Source organism: Notechis scutatus, chromosome Z (genome assembly GCF_049901735.1).
Source record: "Notechis scutatus isolate UNSWTSFEM ecotype Mainland chromosome Z, rNotScu1.2, whole genome shotgun sequence".
Classification (NCBI taxonomy): Eukaryota; Metazoa; Chordata; class Lepidosauria; order Squamata; family Elapidae; genus Notechis; species Notechis scutatus.
This window is the reverse complement of record NC_142025.1, coordinates 112,163,180-112,181,636: the sequence shown is the minus strand read 5'-3', so window position 1 is coordinate 112,181,636 and position 18,457 is coordinate 112,163,180. Positions and strand designations below refer to the sequence as shown.

At 38.4% G+C, this 18,457-nt stretch overlaps 2 protein-coding genes across 2 annotated transcripts; one reads left to right on the top strand and one right to left on the bottom strand.

The window, feature by feature from the left end:
- Positions 1–8,866: 8,866 nt before the first annotated feature.
- LOC113430979 (olfactory receptor 6M1-like) lies at positions 8,867–9,847 on the bottom strand. Its single transcript, XM_026693320.2, has one exon. The coding sequence runs from the start codon at positions 9,845–9,847 to the stop codon at positions 8,867–8,869; it is 981 nt and encodes a 326-aa protein (XP_026549105.2).
- A 6,993-nt stretch (positions 9,848–16,840) lies between these two features.
- On the top strand, positions 16,841–17,799 carry LOC113430326 (olfactory receptor 6J1-like). The gene is given in 2 exon segments (XM_087947363.1): positions 16,841–17,590; positions 17,592–17,799. Coding segments are annotated over 2 exon segments (948 nt in total). The 3' UTR covers positions 17,790–17,799.
- Positions 17,800–18,457: the final 658 nt, after the last annotated feature.

The window sequence follows — 18,457 nt, the reverse complement described above, 5'->3', positions numbered from 1 at the left end:
AAAGTTGCCAAAAATGAGAAGGTGAAGATCTTGTGGGACTTTTAAATACAGATGGTATGTATTTAGAGTATTATGTAGGGTATGTATTTCAGAGGAGATATTCAGCAGGTTCTGACCAGTTCTGGAGATCCAGTATTGGAAATTTTGACTAGTTCAGAGATTCGGCAAATACCACCTCTGACTGGCCCTGCCCCCATCTATTCTCTGCCTCATGAGTCTCAGCTGATTGTCTGGGTCTTCTTTTGTTGCTCTGCACAGGAGAACGGAGCTGAAAAGCAGGTTAGTGGGGTGAGGAGGGAAAGGGGATTTTACAGTATCCTTCCCCTGCCATGCCCACCAAGCCATGCCCACAGAACCAGTAGTAAAAAAAATTTGAACTATTCTATAGTATATCAACTATTTATAAAAATGAAGTGTACAGGTTGTATTTTAAAGGAATCTACCTTTAAAGAAGCAACAGTCAAAAATTTCACCAATGATACTCTATTACCCTTTATTGGATGCAATTGTTTTTAATGCATGAGATCACTTTGAACATATCAATATCTCTATTGGAGTCTAATATTACGGCTGTCCTTATAGCAATAATATAACCAGAGAGTGGAACAGCTGAACTTCAGTGCACTCTATGCAGGCTTGGCTGTAGACTAACATTTTTTCCTTTACTTTTTTCTGGGGTGATTTTTTCCATTGGTTATGATTGTGGTGGAAGCCTGAAGACTCTCTTGTGTCTACATCTTGTTTATTGTTTTATTTAGTTTCCTAGTATGATTTTATTGTTATTTAGTATCCCATGACTATTGCTAAGTGTTTTATCTTATGATTCTTGATGAATGTATTTTTTTATGTACGCTGAGAGCTTATGCACTGAAGACAAATTCCTTGTATATCCAATCACACTTGGCCAATAAAGAATTCTATTGTATTCTATTTTCATTCTTTTAGCAAGTCGTTAAGGTCATCTGGAGGTTTATCTGTGTCCTCAGGGTTACCTTAGTGGTGCAAATGGGTGTGGAGCCTTCTTGGAACTGTTTAAAGGACTGGGTTGTAGATTGGAGATAAATGATGTTGTATCGCCCCAAATCCACATTTTGGACAGAGAAGACTGCTGGTTAGAAAAGGGGTTAAAGAGGCCATCTATGTCAAAATTGAACAGCCCTCTCTCAATAGTGAACAAGGGATATGACATCATCTGCAGTATCTTTACCCTACAACACAGTCCTTTCAACAGTTCCAAGAAGGCTCCACACACCTTCGCACCTCTCAGGTGACACTGAGGACACAGATAAACTTCCAGGTGACCTTAACAACCTGCTAAAAGAATGCAAGTCCAGCTGAATGCAAATCCTTCCATTCCCACCATCCAGTCAGAACTTAAGAAGCTTCTTGAATGAGAAGTGAAACATATTCAAAGACAAACCAGAAAGTCCAGTTGTCTCTTGAAAAAGCACTTTTGGGACAACTCCTATAGTATCTATTATATCCTCTGCAATTATTCATGATCAAAAAATGGCTGAAAAGCTTTTCTCACTGAATGTAAATAGTTGTCTTCCAGGAAATTAAATGTGAATTGTGGAATGAGAAATTTCAGTTGGATGCCAGGTTTTCTGGTTCTGATACAAGGAGTGACTGCAGATGTAAATTCTATCAAGAATTCAGAATTCATTAAAGATTTAATTTTTGATCAGACCCATTTTCCTTAATGGATATAAGTCATTTTTTCTACCATGTTAGTTTGACTTTCTCTACTTAAGCGTTAGAATTGAATTCAGTTTTGTAAAGCTTCTTGCAGGTAGTCTAAGTGTGGATAGGATGAAACCTTCATGTTGAATCCAAAACCTAACATCTTGGAATGAAATCCTTGCTGATTTAGTGAACTCATTAATTTTTGTAAGTAGATATAAATGCCAGTATTTCTTTTTGTAGAAATCAGAATCAAAAATATTCTCCCATCTTGGATGAGGTACTAGAAGCAGAACAAATCTTTCATACCACCTCTGCTTACTCCCAAATTTCTCTGCCATCGAGGAAGGAAGTGATGGTAAGATTCACCTCTCAAGCCAAAATGCTACCCATTGATGTCAGATGAAATATGTTATTATATTCTTTATTTCTTACATTGGTGTGCTGTATTATTTCCATAAATTGAGGAGTTGGCAATGTTTTTAGGTCATTCTGAATGCCAGAATAAGGGGAGCTTATCAATGAAATATATTAATTTCTAAGTCCGTAAAAAGGCAGACAAATGGCAAAATGCAAATCTAACATCATGTATACTTTGGAAACACAATTCATTTTCAATGAAATATGCAACCACAAGATTAAACTTACTAAGTGCATATCAGGGAAATTGGTGCTATTCTTCTCAGTGTGGAAATAAGTTCTTCAGTCTTTTAAGACCTCTTTGACCTTCTGGTTTCTCAGAGTATAAATAAAAGGATTCAATAATGGAGTAATAACTGCAGTCAGAAGTGCAGCGGATTTTTGGACACCCTGCAAACATCCTTTGGTAGGTAAGGAGTACATGAAGATGGAACTGCCACAGAAAATGCTAGCTACTGTAATGTGAGAAGCACAGATAGAAAAGGTCTTCTTCTGGCCTTTGGTAGAGTGCATCCATAGGACGGTAGAAATAATGTAGAGGTATGAGATCCCATTGATAGATATGGAGGTGAGCATTACTGCTAAGGAGGAAACTATCTCAGACGCCAAGAGGAAATTCATATTCTTGCTGCAGGAAAGCTTTATAATTGGGGCATAATCACAGAAATAATGGTCAATGAGATTAGAGCCACAGAAAGACAGATGGAGAAGGAAGGGTACTGGAATGAGAAGGAGAAAGAACCCCCCAGTCCAGCAACCCAGGGCCAAGAAAACACAGAGATGTTTGTTCATGATGATGTCATGCCTCCAGGGCATGCTGGAGCTGTGACACCATGCGTTGTGCCATGTCAGACTATGCTATTGAGGGGGGAAGTGTTGTTAACCACCCAACCTGGGGCTTCGACTGTTCCACTGAGATAACGAGCCTTGCTGACGTCACACGCTGAGCTGTTACAGCCTGCGGGCGGTTGTAGACAAAATGATTTGGTTGCTGCCTGTTGAACTAACGATCTCGGGAGGGGTGGAGAGTCACTTCATAGGTGTAAATACAATGTTAGAATATGATATTTGTACAAGTATAGTAAATAGCGGTAAATAATTAATGGATAAAAAGCACAGTGTTTAGGGTGTTACAAGGTGACCAGATGTGATCCAGTAGCACTCACCGGATGGTGGATACATTCATTAAGTTGTTAACTGGTGTATAAATACAGCTCTGGCTGCGAGGTGCGCCAGAGCTGAGTTTAATTCCTTTTGGTTACTCGTTGTTACTTGAATCTGGAACATTGTATGGACGAATAAAGACTCATTTGATCATTACCTTGACACCTTTGTTTCCCTTCCTGCCTGGAATCTGGCGAAACAGCCAGATACAAGATTATATTGATAGATATGGAGGTGAGCATTACTGCTAAGGAGGAAACTATCTCAGACGCCAAGAGTAAATTCATATTCTTGCTGCAGGAAAGCTTTATAATTGGGGCATAATCAAATAAATAATGGTCAATAAGATTAGAACCACAGAAGGACAGATGGAGAAGGAAGGGTACTGGAATGAGAAGGAGAAGGAACCCTCCAGTCCAGCAACCCAGGGCCAAGAAAACACAGAGACGTTTGTTCATGATGATGGTATAGCACAGTGGGTAACATACAGCAACATAGTGATCAAAGGCCATCACAGCAATAAGGATGCACTCACAGGTACCCAAGGAGAAGTAGAAATAGCATTAGGCAATATATCCCCTGAAAGAAATAGTTTTGTTCAGAGAAATCAAGCTTATGAGCATCTTTGGGCATATTGTCAAGTCAAAGAGAGTCTCCAGAAGAGACAAGTTGCAGAGGAAGAAGTACATGGGGGTTTGGAGGTGTTGGTCCATGCATACCAATGTGATGATGGTGAGGTTTCCAGTGAGAGTAAGGAAAAATACAAGTAGGAACACTAAAAAAAGGAAGAGTTCAATGGGCCGAGAAATTTGGAAGCCAATTAAAATGAACTCCGTCACTTGAGTTTTGTTACTCCAGTACCTGGATCCCATGGTTGATTTGCTGATGGAGAAACATCAGATAGAGAAACAGTCCACAGTAGATTTGGGGGTTGTTTCCATGAACATTGGAAGTGACTCTTTTCCAATGTTAGCTGTAGTTTCCCTTAAGACATCCTATTGATTGTATCTGATACAAGCAATGGGAGACTGATGATAATCTCTGGGGCTTCCTGTTTCTACCTTTGAATCATACACAGACAATTGCACAATGCATGATTTATCTCAAATCATCCCAGGAGTTCTTCTTGTATGGAGTCCACGATTTGGAAGAACACAGTGATTTAGAAAATGGAACTCTGGGTCTTAACAAGAGTTCTGGCTTACATCCACTCAAGAAGAATGGAGGTATGTGGATCCTGTTTTCATTTCCACATCCCAAATATTCATCCAGAAGATCTCACATGGTCACTTCCAATTCTGTCCTGGTTGGCATTCTGGTTGGCTATCCATACGAGCCAAATATTATTATTTATCTCTCCAACATGACCCTTTGTCATCAAGGCTAGAAATTGATTAATTGATTGATTAATTGCAAGGCTACAGATCAATATATTTCTAAAGAGATAAATGAATAAAGCAAAAAATCTCGCTTGGGATGCTTCCTTGGAGACATATCAGTGCCTTAATAAGTTTCTCAGGGAGTAAAATTTATAAATACATTTATTCATTCTGGTGGTATGAAACTTTAATAGTGTTAAACACAATAAGCAATTTTTCTACTATGCAGTAGATGCTTTTAATCTTCAGGGATAACAGGAAATGTTGCCATCTCAGCTGGAGGGGTTTTCACCTGCCTGTACAACACTGACATACCAGCTTCCTCCAACTCAAAAAATAAAATATCAATAAACACCTTAGAAAAAAGCAAAAGGGAATAGTTTTTTAAAAGTTGTTTATTCCTTCACACATTGTCTTTCCTTCACCATTGGCAGAATGCAAGCCTATCTAACTAATTGAATAGTACAATCTGATCTTGGAAGGGAAGGAGGGAGGGAGGGAGGGAGGGAGGGGGAGGGAGGGAGGGAGGGAGGGAGGAAGATATTGTAATATAATTACATGGATAATTTTATCAACCCAAATAAAAAGGGAATGATGCCCCAATTGTTTATTTTAAAAAAGCTGAAATACCTGTTCTTTAGTCCCGAAAGTGTTTTTTTAAGCAATTGGAATCTTCTTCGGTTCTCTATTTTAGAGAAATACATTTTTAAAGAAGAGATCATTGTCCTGAAATAAACACTTACTTAACATGCTTTATTTTCTTCAGTTTCTTATTTTTCTAAACATCAGTTTGTCCTGTGGCATGTTTTCTTTAAATAGTATTTTTATGTATTTCCAATTCTGAATCACCAGTTTTTCTCCTCTTAATAGTGAGATCCTATAACATTTTGGACAATTTTGGTAGTCTTGTAGATACCTACAATCTGTCCAATTGTGTTTGTGACACTTCAGATTTCTTTAATGTGGAAAACTTCCTCACTCTCTGTCAGACCCTTTAGGTTGTGGCACAATGGTTAGAATTCAATATTGCAGGCTAATTCTGCCAACTATCAGCAGTTCAATTCTGACCAGCTCAAAGTTGGTCAAAGCCTTCCATCCTTCTGAGGTCAATAAAATGAGGATCCAGATTTTTGGGGACAACACACTGACTCTGTAAGCTGCTAGAGAGTACAGTAAAGTACTATTAAGTGGTATATAAGTCTAAGTGCTATTGTTAGTGCTAGTTCAGAGCAGGAAATCAACTCTATGGAAAGGTTAACATTAACTTTATTGAGATTTGCTATAATTATACAGTCTTACAGGTTTCACTATGTTATGTTTCTTCCCATATTTCTTATACTATGGTGACTTGAAGAAGTGTTTTCTTCTTCTGAATGTTAGCTCATACTTCTTCACTTTAAAATGTCTTTTGCCCCTTTTGCCTTGGTAATAATTTCTGTATATATCCATCAAGGTCCTTTACTTTGCTTATGACAGTTTGCAGTCTCACTACTATAGTGTTTTTCACTATAGGGTGTCAACAATGCAGGGAGGGAGGCAGGCAGGCAGGCAGGCAAGCAGGCAGAGCAGCAATGATAGATAGATAGATAGATAGATACATTTTAGATAATAGAAGATAGATAGATAGATAGATAGATAGGCAGGCAGGCATTGTCCTGAAAGGCAAACACTTACTTAACATGCTTTGAGAGATTTAGTTATCTTATTTTTCTAAACATCAGTTTGTCCTGTGGCATGTTTTCTTTAAATAGTATTTTTATGTATTTCCAATTCTGAATCACCAGTTTTTCTCCTCTTAATAGTGAGATCCTATAACATTTTGGACAATTTTGGTAGTCTTGTAGATACCTACAATCTGTCCAATTGTGTTTGTGACACTTCAGATTTCTTTAATGTGGAAAACTTCCTCACTCTCTGTCAGACCCTTTAGGTTGTGGCACAATGGTTAGAATTCAATATTGCAGGCTAATTCTGCCAACTATCAGCAGTTCAATTCTGACCAGCTCAAAGTTGGTCAAAGCCTTCCATCCTTCTGAGGTCAATAAAATGAGGATCCAGATTGTTGGGGACAACACACTGACTCTGTAAGCTGCTAGAGAGTACAGTAAAGTACTATTAAGTGGTATATAAGTCTAAGTGCTATTGTTAGTGCTAGTTCAGAGCAGGAAATCAACTCTATGGAAAGGTTAACATTAACTTTATTGAGATTTGCTATAATTATACAGTCTTACAGGTTTCACTATGTTATGTTTCTTCCCATATTTCTTATACTATGGTGACTTGAAGAAGTGTTTTCTTCTTCTGAATGTTAGCTCATACTTCTTCACTTTAAAATGTATTTTGCCCCTTTTGCCTTGGTAATAATTTCTGTATATATCCATCAAGGTCCTTTACTTTGCTTATGACAGTTTGCAGTCTCACTACTATAGTGTTTTTCACTATAGAGTGTCAGCAATGCAGGGAGGGAGGGAGGCAGGCAGGCAGGCAGGCAGGCAATGATAGATAGATAGATAGATAGATAGATAGATAGATAGATAGATAGATAGATAGATAGATAGATAGATAGATAGATAGATAGATAGATAGAGAAGAAGGCAGGCAGGCTTGCAGTCTGGCAGGCTGGCAGGCAGGCAGGCAGGCAGGTAGGTAGGAGATAGGAATAGATGAGAGATATAGATATAGATGATATAGATAGATGTAGATTTGACAGAGAGAAAGAGAAAGATGATTAAAAAAATCTGATCTAAATATATTATATAAAATCATACATTGCAATGTCCTACCTGCAAATGAATACTTCAGCTTTAATCATAACAATACAAGAGCACACAATAGATACAAACTCAAGGTTAACTGCACTAAACTTGACTGCAGAAAATACGACTTCAGCAACAGAATGGTCAATGTTTGGAATATTCTACCTGACTCTGTGGTCTCTTTCCCAAACCCCAAAAACTTTCACCTTAGACTATCTACTATTGACCTCACCCCCTTCCTAAGAGGCCTGTAGGGGGCATGCATAAGCGCACCAATTGTCTACCGTCCCTGTCCTATTGTTTTTTTATTTTTCTTATAAGTATCTATCTCATGTATTCAAAACTATATTTATTCTTATACCTGTATCTTGTAAGCAATTGACAAATCAAATAAATACTAAAAAAAATGATAAAAATTAGAGATACAGATTAGAGATATAGAGGCAGAGGCAGACAGAGGCAGAGGCAGAGGCAGACAGACAGACAGACAGATGATAACCATAGGTAAATAGGTGTGTGAGAAAGAGAGAGAGAGAGAGGATAGATGGATAGATGATAAAGATAGATAGATGGATAGATGGATAGATAGATGGATGGATGGATAGATAGATAGATAGATAGATAGATAGATAGATAGATAGATAGATAGATAGATAGATAGATAGATAGACAGACAGACAGACAGACAGACAGACAGACAGACAGACAGACAGACAGACAGATAGATAGATAGATAGATAGATAGATAGATAGATAGATAGATAGATAGATAGATCCACACAAATATATATGTCCATTTTGAATACATAGTGCAAAGAGGAAACTTGAGAGTTCACAAAAGGTTGATGCACTATGGAACAAAACTGCGACTGAATATAGATGTTCTGCTTTGGATACCAAGAAGCTCCTCCCAGAAGGTAACAAGGAAACAGGTTCTGAAGAGGATGTGTAGCATCTCAGACAATCATGCAGACCCTGCTCAAACATTGCTTATATGCTATGTCTTGTAAAGAAGGGAATGAGCTACCAATAATATTTCCTGCCATTTTCACCACTCTCTGTACTACCTTCCTGTCGGAAGTAGTAATGATTCCAAACCAGAGAGAATGCAATATGACAGGATCAGTGGTGGGATTCAATTTTTTTTTACTACTGGTTCTGTGTGTGTGGCTTTCTGGATGTGGAGGTGAACATCACCGCTAAGGAGACAGCTGTCTCAAAGTCCAAGAGGAAAGGCACACTCTTGCTGCAGGAAAGCCCTTCCTTCTCCATCTGTCTATTTGTTCATGATGATGGTATAGCGGAGTGGGTAACAGATAGCAATCAAAGATAGCGATCAAAGGCCATCACAGCAATAAGTAATAATGATTCCAAAGCAGAGAGAATGCAATATAATGGGACAATCTCGATCGTCCCTCTATAGAAATGGTGCTATATGCAACTGTAAGATGAAACTAGCTAAATTCAGAGCAGGGAAATTGGTACTATTCTTCTCAGTGTGGAAATGACAGTCTTTAGACAGTCTTTTAAGACCTCTTTGACCTTCTGGTTTCTCAAAGTATAAATAAAAGGATTCAATAATGGAGTAATAACTGCAGTCAGAAGTGCAGCGGCTTTTTGGACACCCTGTGAACGTCCTTTGGTGGGTAAGGAATACATGAAGATGGAACTGCCATAGAAAATGCTAGCTACTGTAAGGTGAGAAGCACAGGTGGAAAAGGTCTTCTTCTGGCCTTTGGTGGAGTGCATCCTTAGGACGGCGGAAATAATATAGACGTATGAGACCCCATTGATAGATAAGGTGGTGAGCATCACTGCTAAGGAGACAGCTGTCTCAAAGTTCAAGAGGAAAGGCACACTCTTGCTGCAAGAAAGCTTTATAATTGGGGCATAGTCACAGAAAAAATGGTCAATGAGATTAGAGCCACAGAAAGACAGATGGAGAAGGAAGGGCACTGGAACGAGAAGGAGAAGTAACCCCCCAGTCCAGCAGCCCAGGGCCAAGAAGACACAGAAATGTTTGTTCGTGATGATGGTATAGCGGAGTGGGTAACAGATAGCAGCATAGCGATCAAAGGCCATCACAGCAATAAGTATGCACTCACAGGTACCCAGGGAGAAGTAGAAATAACATTGGGCAATACATTCCCTGAAAGAAATAGTTTTGTTCAGAGAAATCAAGGTTACGAGCATCTTTGGGCAGATTGTCAAGACAAAGAGAGTCTCCAGAAGAGACAAGTTGCAGAGGAAGAAGTACATAGGAGTTTGGAGGCGTTGGTCCACGCATACCAGGGCAACGATGGCGAGGTTCCCAGTTAACGTGAGCAGAAAAACCAACAGGAAGACCCAAAACAAGAAGCATTCCATGGTCTTTGAAAGTTGGAAGCTTACTAAGATGAACTCAGTCACCACTGTGATGTTGGGAGAGCTCAGTTCCATCACCATCATGAGCCTGAAGGTCTTGCAGTATGAATTCCTATAATTTCAACACACCCTGAACTTGAGAAGAGATGGTCTGAAGTCCAGATTGTTTCAGTATATAAACTTCTAATTGTCTACATTTAGAATACGAAGGACATCTATTTCTCTGCTTTATTTGGCTTATGTCTTGATATATTTTCCATAGGATCACACATTCAGTAAATTATATGTTTTTTTAAAAAGCAGCCCAAAATGCATAGCATTATCCACCACCTATATCTTACCCCCAAAACTTTTGCTTAAGAAATCCACCAGCGCTTTCTTTCTTTTCTTAAGTAATTGTCCTTATTTTTCAACACCAAGGATTCCTACATTTGATGGTTGTAAATCCAACATCCTGGAATACATGCTGATTTTACACACTGTTTGAAAGTTGCAGTGATTTTTTTTAGTTATTTACCTAGGCAAAAGTGTTGATGGCAGTAGAGTTCATTTCTTCTTATGGTTTGTGTTCTCATTTGTAGCCACCTTCATTTTGATGATCTTCGTAGTGAAATCTCAAGAAGATGAAGAAAATGAGACCAACATCTTTCCTTCTTGATTGTAGATTTGTTTCACGTTCATTGACTTCATTGGTTGGATATTCTGCCTTAATTGTGTTTACAGAAAGAAAGCTGAGGCTTGGTTTATATTCATATATTCAAGGATTGTCTGAATATCATTTTTAATTGCATCCTTTAGGAATAATTGTTCATCCTGTAAGAAACATATCTCATTCTCTACTGGAATGAATTAAAGGCCAATCAACCAATGGAACAGCTTGCCCTCGGAAGTTGTGGGAGCGCCATCACTTGAGACTTTGAAGAAGAGATTGGACTTCCATCTATCAGAAATGGTGTAGGGTCTCCTGCTTGGGTGGGAGGTTGGACTAGATGACCCTTCCAACTCTGATTATCTGTTTTGTGAAGCACAAAAGGAAGAAATATAAAATTTGACTGTTTGATGAGAGAGAGATTATATGTTTGATATTTCTGGCAGCTTCTAATGAGCTTTTTGCTAAAGATTTCTGGCTTGTATACAGATATGAGTTACTTTATGCAAGTAAAGTAATTTTTAAAAACAGTGAAGTGTTATTATATTAATTTGTGTTTAGTGTGATGAATTTACTTCCTTATTATGGTCTTTAAGGATTTAGTTCCGTATTATGGTCTTTGTTTCTTTTTCCTTCTTCTATTATCACTCCTTTCTTTCTTTCTCTTTCCTCCCTTCTTTCTTCTTTCTTTCTCTTGCACTTTTTAAGTTCCTTTCTTACATTTCTTTAATCGTTTAATATAATTTCTGTTTGTTTTGACAATATCTATTTAAAATATCAATACAATATATAAAAGGTGACACTCACCTACTATTTATCTCAAAGATTCAGCAAAGAGTAACTCCAGAGGACCTGCTAATTCTCAGAATTTAACTTTCTAAGTCACTCTTTTTCTTCCCAATAAATTTCATCCTAAATTCAATAAATGTTTGGAGTTATTCCTGGAAGGATTTGTCTTCTAACATTATCATGGATCTTAGCATTATTCAATTGACTGCCTTTTTGTTTGTGAGGTTGTGAGTGTGTGTTTTGTTGCTGTTATGAAGCTGAACATGTGCACTGCAAGCTAGGAAAATTAGGCCTAATGTTGTTAAAGTTTGATGCCACAAGAATGAATAAGTTCATTGTAGGCTTCCGGTTAGGGTCTCTTCAGTGACAGACTGAAATCTGTGATCGTGCACGGTTTCAATCTGTGCTCTCCACTGGAGCACCCCGATCCTTTGGATTTGGGGCTGAAGCCACCCTGTAGAGGTGGTGAAGAGGGGGGAGATTGCTAGCTGAGTGGAGGGGAGCCGCATCTCTCCACCTTGGCTGGTCTAAACTCCCTTCCCCGAAGGCAGTTGCAGTGGTGGTCAGAAATGGCCACCTCAAAGAAGAACTCGACTGGATAAGATTGTACAGGAGGAAGACAAAGAGCAAAGCAGGACAGAGCAGGCTAAACAACAGAGAATATCTAAGCAAGATACCTTGAATCTAAAAGTACCTAGAGGGATACTTCTGAAAGAAGATCTTTCAGCGGCGAAGGAGAGAGAAAAGGAGGTTAAAAACCCTTTTTTAACCTTTATATTGACAATTAAAAATGCTATGGAAAGAAATTTATATTAATCTATTTTGACACTAATAGGCAACCTTAAGCTGAAATCTAAGTGTCAAAAGAAGAATAAAGATTTTTTTTTCTTGGTCATTTTAAAGCCCCAAAAAGGAGAAGAGTGGAAGCAAAAGGGTGGGACTTGGAATAATTGAAAAATGGAGTGCCACCTGGAAAAATACAGAGGATTAACAGTGAAACTTTGAAAAGACTGATGAGGATACGTTGTAACTGAAATCTTATTAAAAGATACAGTAACCCACAGAAAGGAAAAGTAAAGGAAAGAAACAAGAAGGAACAGTCTGGGTTCATTTGGTGATTCAAAAAAAAGTTTTTGGCATTGTTTTTTTTTATTTACTCTGAGAAGCACAGAGCAGAAGACACAAGCCTGAAGATAATGAATGAGACTTCATCGAAACATTGCCTAGATGCTTCCAATCTTACGCGGGAGAAAACCCGAATAACCAAAGATCCATATATATGTGTGTATGTGTGTGTGTGTGTGTATATATATGGCATTCAGCTTTGTTCGGTATTTTCCCATGTCATAGCAGTTGTGCTTTAAAGTTGTAGCGACGTTTCGGCAGAATCTCAACACACAACTGCTATGACGTGGAAAATACCCGAACAAAGTAATGCCATACATATAAGTACCGCAAAACTTAAGAATACACACACACACACACACACACACACACACACACACACACACACACACACACACATATATGTGTGTGTGTGTGTGTGTGTGTGTGTGTGTTTTCACGGGTACTTACATGTATGGCATTCAGCTTTGTTCGGGTATTTTCCCACGTCATTGTAGTTGTGCTTTTAAAGTTGTAGCAACGTTTCGGCAGAATCTCATCTGCCATCATCAGGCTTCTGTATAGTGTTCATCTGTGAGTCAGACTTTTACAGTGGTTTCAGATTTAAATTTGGGGCAGCCTATTGCTGTGCCAGAATGGTTTTTTCTTCATCCTGATTGGTTGGGAGTCTTGGTCTGTGTTTATTGGTCTCGGAGTTTGCTGTGTTCTGCTTGATTGGTGTTTCTAATATCTTCTGTCTGTTTTTTGGCTCTTTTTGTATCTTGATTGGCTGGCAACATTGTGTTACTTTATTGGAGGCCTTTAGTGAAGCTTGGCTCCAGGTAAATGGACGGCTATCATTAGTTAGGAAGCTAGGTTTCATCTGGGTGCCTGGTTGGGGTGTGTTTGAGCTGGAGGTATCAGGGGGGATCTGTTTGTGCCCAGGTGTTTGCCTGGCTTGTGGTGTGGAGATTTTTTTTTTGTTTGTGAGTGCAGGCTTCCAAATGATTGACAGTCTGGTGGAATCATCTCTTCTATTCATGCTTTCTGGTCTTTTTTCAATCTCTATGGCTTCTCTGATGATTCTGTGGCTGGGGTTTTCTATAGTGGCTAGGGTTTTGGTGCCATTGAAGTTGATGCTATGACCTGTGGCTTCCATGTGTTGGACTAGTGAGGAAGTGTGTTCCAGCTTTTTGACTGAATTTTTGTGTTCATCCAGGCGGGTACTTATTCTTCTATTGGTCTGTCCAATGTATGTGGCCGGGCATGATGCACAGGGGACTTCGTATATGCCTTGGTTTTCCAGGTCAATTTTACCTTTGGGGTTTCTAAGGATGGCTGCTATTTTTCTTAAGAATGTTGGAAGAGAACGTATGAAATTGTAAACAAGACAGATGAAAGTATAAGTACAATGAATAAAAAGATATAGAAATTTAGGTAAAAGAAATACAATTGAATAAGAAGAATGAGATAACCATAAATGAAAATTAAGAAAAGTAAAGGGAGAAATAGTGAGAAGTTGGAAAAAGAGTAATAAGATATGAAGTTGAATACATAAGATGAATATGCATATGAAATTGTGTCTGTATGGAAATGTGTACTCAAATAAGATGTTTTATTTGTTTTGTTAAAACTCAATAAAACTTTATTTAAAAAAAAAGAATGAATAAGTTCATTTTCAAACTTTACTCTCTGGGGAACCCATTAACAAATGTCTCCAAGGAAGTATCTCAACTCATATTTTTTAAATGCTGATTTATTTAACTGATTGTCAAGAGGGATATTGCTTCCTAGGAGTTCATCATCTGCTAAGTTCATCTTGGGAAAAAGTGTCATAGGATGGAGGAAAATACAAACATATTCTATGTATGTTTGGGCAGAGCCATAAGTATGCCAATCTAAAGAAGACAGGATTGGAAGTGGCCACGTGAGAGCGTCCTGCTGAAGGTTTGGGATGTGGAAATGAAAATAGGATCCACCGCTTCCATTTTACTTCCAGATACAAGCTAGATCTCTCACTGGTGATTGTCCCTGAGGAATCCCCATTCTTCAAGCCACTAGTTTCTCCCAGTTCATGTACACCTTATGAGAAGGATTCTTGTGAGGCTTTCAGATAAAGCATGTATTGTTCAATTGTCTATGAAAGATTCAGAGGTATTTATTTTTATTTATTTATTTTATTTATTTATTTATTTATTTGATTTGCCAATTGTTTACAAGATAATAAGTATAAATGTATACATAGTTGTGAATACATGAAATGGGTACATATAAGAAAAATAAAAGAGGAATAAGAGAAACAATAGGACAGGGACGGTAGGCACGTTGGTGCGCTTATGCACGCCCCCTACAGACCTCTTAGGAAAGGGGTGAGGTCAATAGTAGACAGTCTAAGGTTAAAGTTTTTGGGGTTTGGGGAAGAAACTACAGAGTCGGGTAGAGTATTCCAGACATTGACCACTCTATTGCTGAAGTCATATTTCCTGCAATCAAGTTTGGTGTGGTTAACTTTGAATTTGTATCTATTGTGTGCTCTTGTGTTGTTATGGTTGAAGCTGAAGTATTCATTGACAGGTAGGACATTGCAATGTATGATTTTATATACCATGCTTAAATCAGACCGAAGACGGCGTAATTCAAGGTTTTCTAGTTCTAGAATTTCAAGTCTGGTGGCATAAGGTATTCTACAACGAGTAGAGGAGTGGAGAACTCTTCTTGTGAAATATTTCTGGACTTTCTCAATTGTGCTAATATCAGATACGTAATGTGGGTTCCAGACTGATGAACTGTATTCGAGTATTGGTCTAGCAAATGTTTTGTATGCTCTGGTTAGTAGTGTGATATTACCAGAGAAAAAGCTACGTAGGATTAGGTTAACAACTCTTAATGCCTTGTTGGCTATGTAGTTGCAGTGGGCTCTAGCACTTAGATCATTAGAGGTGAGTATTCCAAGGTCCTTTACAGAGCTTGGGTCATAGCAACAGGAAGCCCACAGAAATTATGATCAGTCTTTTCCTCCCCAGTAGTATTTTCTTAACAGAAAAAGAGAGTTGGCAGGGACCTTGTAGGCATTCTAACCTAATCCCCTGCTCAGGCAGGAAACCCTATACATTTCAGACAAACAGCTCTCCAATCTCTTCTTAAAAATCTCCAATGATGGAGCACCCACAACCTCTAAAGGTAAGCTGTTTCATTGACTAATTGTTCTGTCAGGAAATTTCTCCTTAGTTCACGTGATCATAGTCATAGGAAGAGCTATGAGGTCTGAGGACCTTAAACTGGGAAAGGAACTATTCTGATTCACCTTTGTCTAGTTCACCTTTGTCCTCACCCTTCTAAGCTTACAGGTCAATAGTATTATAAGCAGAACCTCACTATTCATGATAATTTGGAGATCTATACCTTCAGGTATGTTATTTGAAGTAGCACAGATGATGAGGATCATTCATAGAACATCAGCAATTATGTTTTCATGGTCAAATTGATTGGATCGGGAGTAATCTTTATATGTAGAATTTCAGTTGGCAAGAACCAGTTGGGTTGTTTCTTCCAGAAGACATAGACTTCACTAAATAGCTGCCTGAAGAAAGGCTTTAGGTGAAATCATTATTCTACCTGTCAGTCAAGAAGATATGACAACCAATAACATTGGAAGTTTCAAAGGAGAAGAGTGCAAAATTCCATCGATAGAAGAGAGTAAAGGACATTGAATATCAATGTCACCTAAGAGATTTCATCTTATTATTGCAAGCTTTATTTGACTTAAAATAAATGTCTCTTATGGTCAATGTATTTTACTTGTACCAATAGAAGAACTGAAAACCACTTGTGGCAAGTTAAAAGAATTCCTGCATGGACCTCTCCATTTTACGCTAGTGTGTTTTTGAGCCCTCCATGTTTTGTTGAATATACATTACTTAGAGAATACTTGATTTGGCCAAATGTGATTAGACACATAAGGAATTTATCTCTGGTGTATGTAGAATCTCTCATAGTTTTATATACTGTGTTTTTATATACTTCATATAAAAAGAAGTATCTTTATATACTTCTATGTGAAGACATTCGTGCTAGAATTTTAATATTATACACAGTCTTTAACCATCAAATATGGAAAGGAATACTTTGAGTGAATATCACATGACAGCAGCAATTGCACCTTCCTTAATAAAACAAATTCTTGTTTTATGAAAAAAAACAAAACAATCATACATGCACTCAGTGACTGAAAAGCAGTGATTCAACCAAAATGTCTTTTTTCACAGAGTCACATTCTGAAGGACAGGTGACTATTGGTACTCAGTTTCTGCTCCTTGGGAGAAGGCATTTCAATGTTGGTGCACTTCTATGAGGAAAAGCCTGATTGGGTAGACCCCAGTCTCTTGGCTTCAGGAGGCTGTTTCTGGCACTCTGGTGGGAGATCTCTAGGTTTGAACTTGGGACTTAAGAGAAAAAGGTAAACTATTTTTTAATGGCACCTATCTGCAGTTACTTGTTTCTTCGCATGATTTTTCTCCACTAGAAAATTCACAATGGGAACTAGGACTCAGAATAGCACGGCAGAGGTGACAGAGTTCATCTTAATTGGCTTCCAACTACCTAGGCCCATGGAATTCTTCTTTTTTTCATTGCTTCTGGTTGTGTTGTTTTTCACTTTGGCTGGGAACCTCATGATTATCACTCTGGCATGTGTGGACCAACGCTTGCAAACCCCCATGTATTTCTTCCTCTGCAACCTCTCCTTTCTGGACATATTTTTCGTTCTGACAATCACACCGAAGATGATGACGAATCTAGTTTCTCTGAACAAATCGGTCTCTTTCTTGGGCTGTGTCAGTCAGTGCTATTCTTACTTCTTCTTTGGTACCTGTGAGATCATCCTGATAGCTGTAATGGCCTTTGACCGCTACGTTGCTATCTGTCAGCCATTGCGCTACATGATCATCATGAATGGACAGGTCTGTGTGAATTTGATATTGGTGTGCTGGGTTGGTGGTTTCTTGAATAATCTTGGCCCCATTATTCTCCTGGGCCAACTGTCCTTCTGCAGCTCTAATGTTATCGATCATTTCTTCTGTGACTATGCACCACTGATCAAGCTTTCTTGCAATGTTGTAGATACTCTCCTGACTCTGGAGTCTTGCCTCTCTGCTCTGGTGTTACTCAGCTCTTTGTGTGTAACTGTTGTCTCTTACATCTACATAATTGTAACCGTCTTGAGAATGAAAACCAAGGGCAGTCGTAGGAAGACTTTTTCAACCTGTGCCTCTCATCTCACAACCTGTGCCTCTCTTCTATGGCAGTGCCATCTTCATGTACTCTTTGCCCAGCAAAGGTCGATCACGAGATGTCCAGAAAGCTGTGGCAGTTCTTACTGCTGTGGTCACCCCATTACTGAACCCATTTATATATACTCTGAGGAATGAGAAGGTCAAGAATGCTTTCCGAGACTGTTTGCAGAGGCACAAATGTATTTTGTGAGGAGAAATCATTGGAAGCACTTTACTTGGCTGATCTCAAGCAAATGTAAACTGATTTTATTAAAACTTGAATGAGAGGACCATCATCTACTGCTGTAGTGAGGGGCACATGACATGGACTTTGTAATTTTGTATTTTAATTTGACTTATTTTCTATGTTTAGGCTCATTTCTGACTGGAATGTAGGAAAACTTTTATCATATGGATTGATTAGACAGCTTTTAAAATTTGTAAACTGAAATGATGATTTACAGAAGGAGGTCTAGAGACTACTTCCTGATAAGAAAAAGTTTCTTAGTTTCAGCTAGCATCTAGTTATCTAACATCAAACATGCTTTGTATTTAATTTACTGGGCAAGGAGGGGTTACTCTAATCTTGTCCAACCAATTTTCCTCTTTGTGTGTGTGTGTGTGTGTGTGTGTGTGTGTGTGTGTGTGTGTGTTAACTATAAAAAGGAATGTAAGATGGGTCTCAAGATTCTCCTTTTCATAGGAAGATCCCACTTTATCAGGGTACCCTAATAAAGTTATTTTAAATGAACTTTCCATTCAGTTGCTTATTGGGAAAGGAAACTGAGGCAAAACCTAGAACAGATTTGGCTATCACTAGTCTAGACCAGGATCCAGGGGTGGGATTCTATCAGTTCACACCTATTCACTAGAGCTGGT

Bases quoted from the DNA above. Each gene is read 5' to 3' on its own strand.
- LOC113430979 (XM_026693320.2), bottom strand. From the start codon at position 9,847: ATGGTGATGGAACTGAGCTCTCCCAACATCACAGTGGTGACTGAGTTC.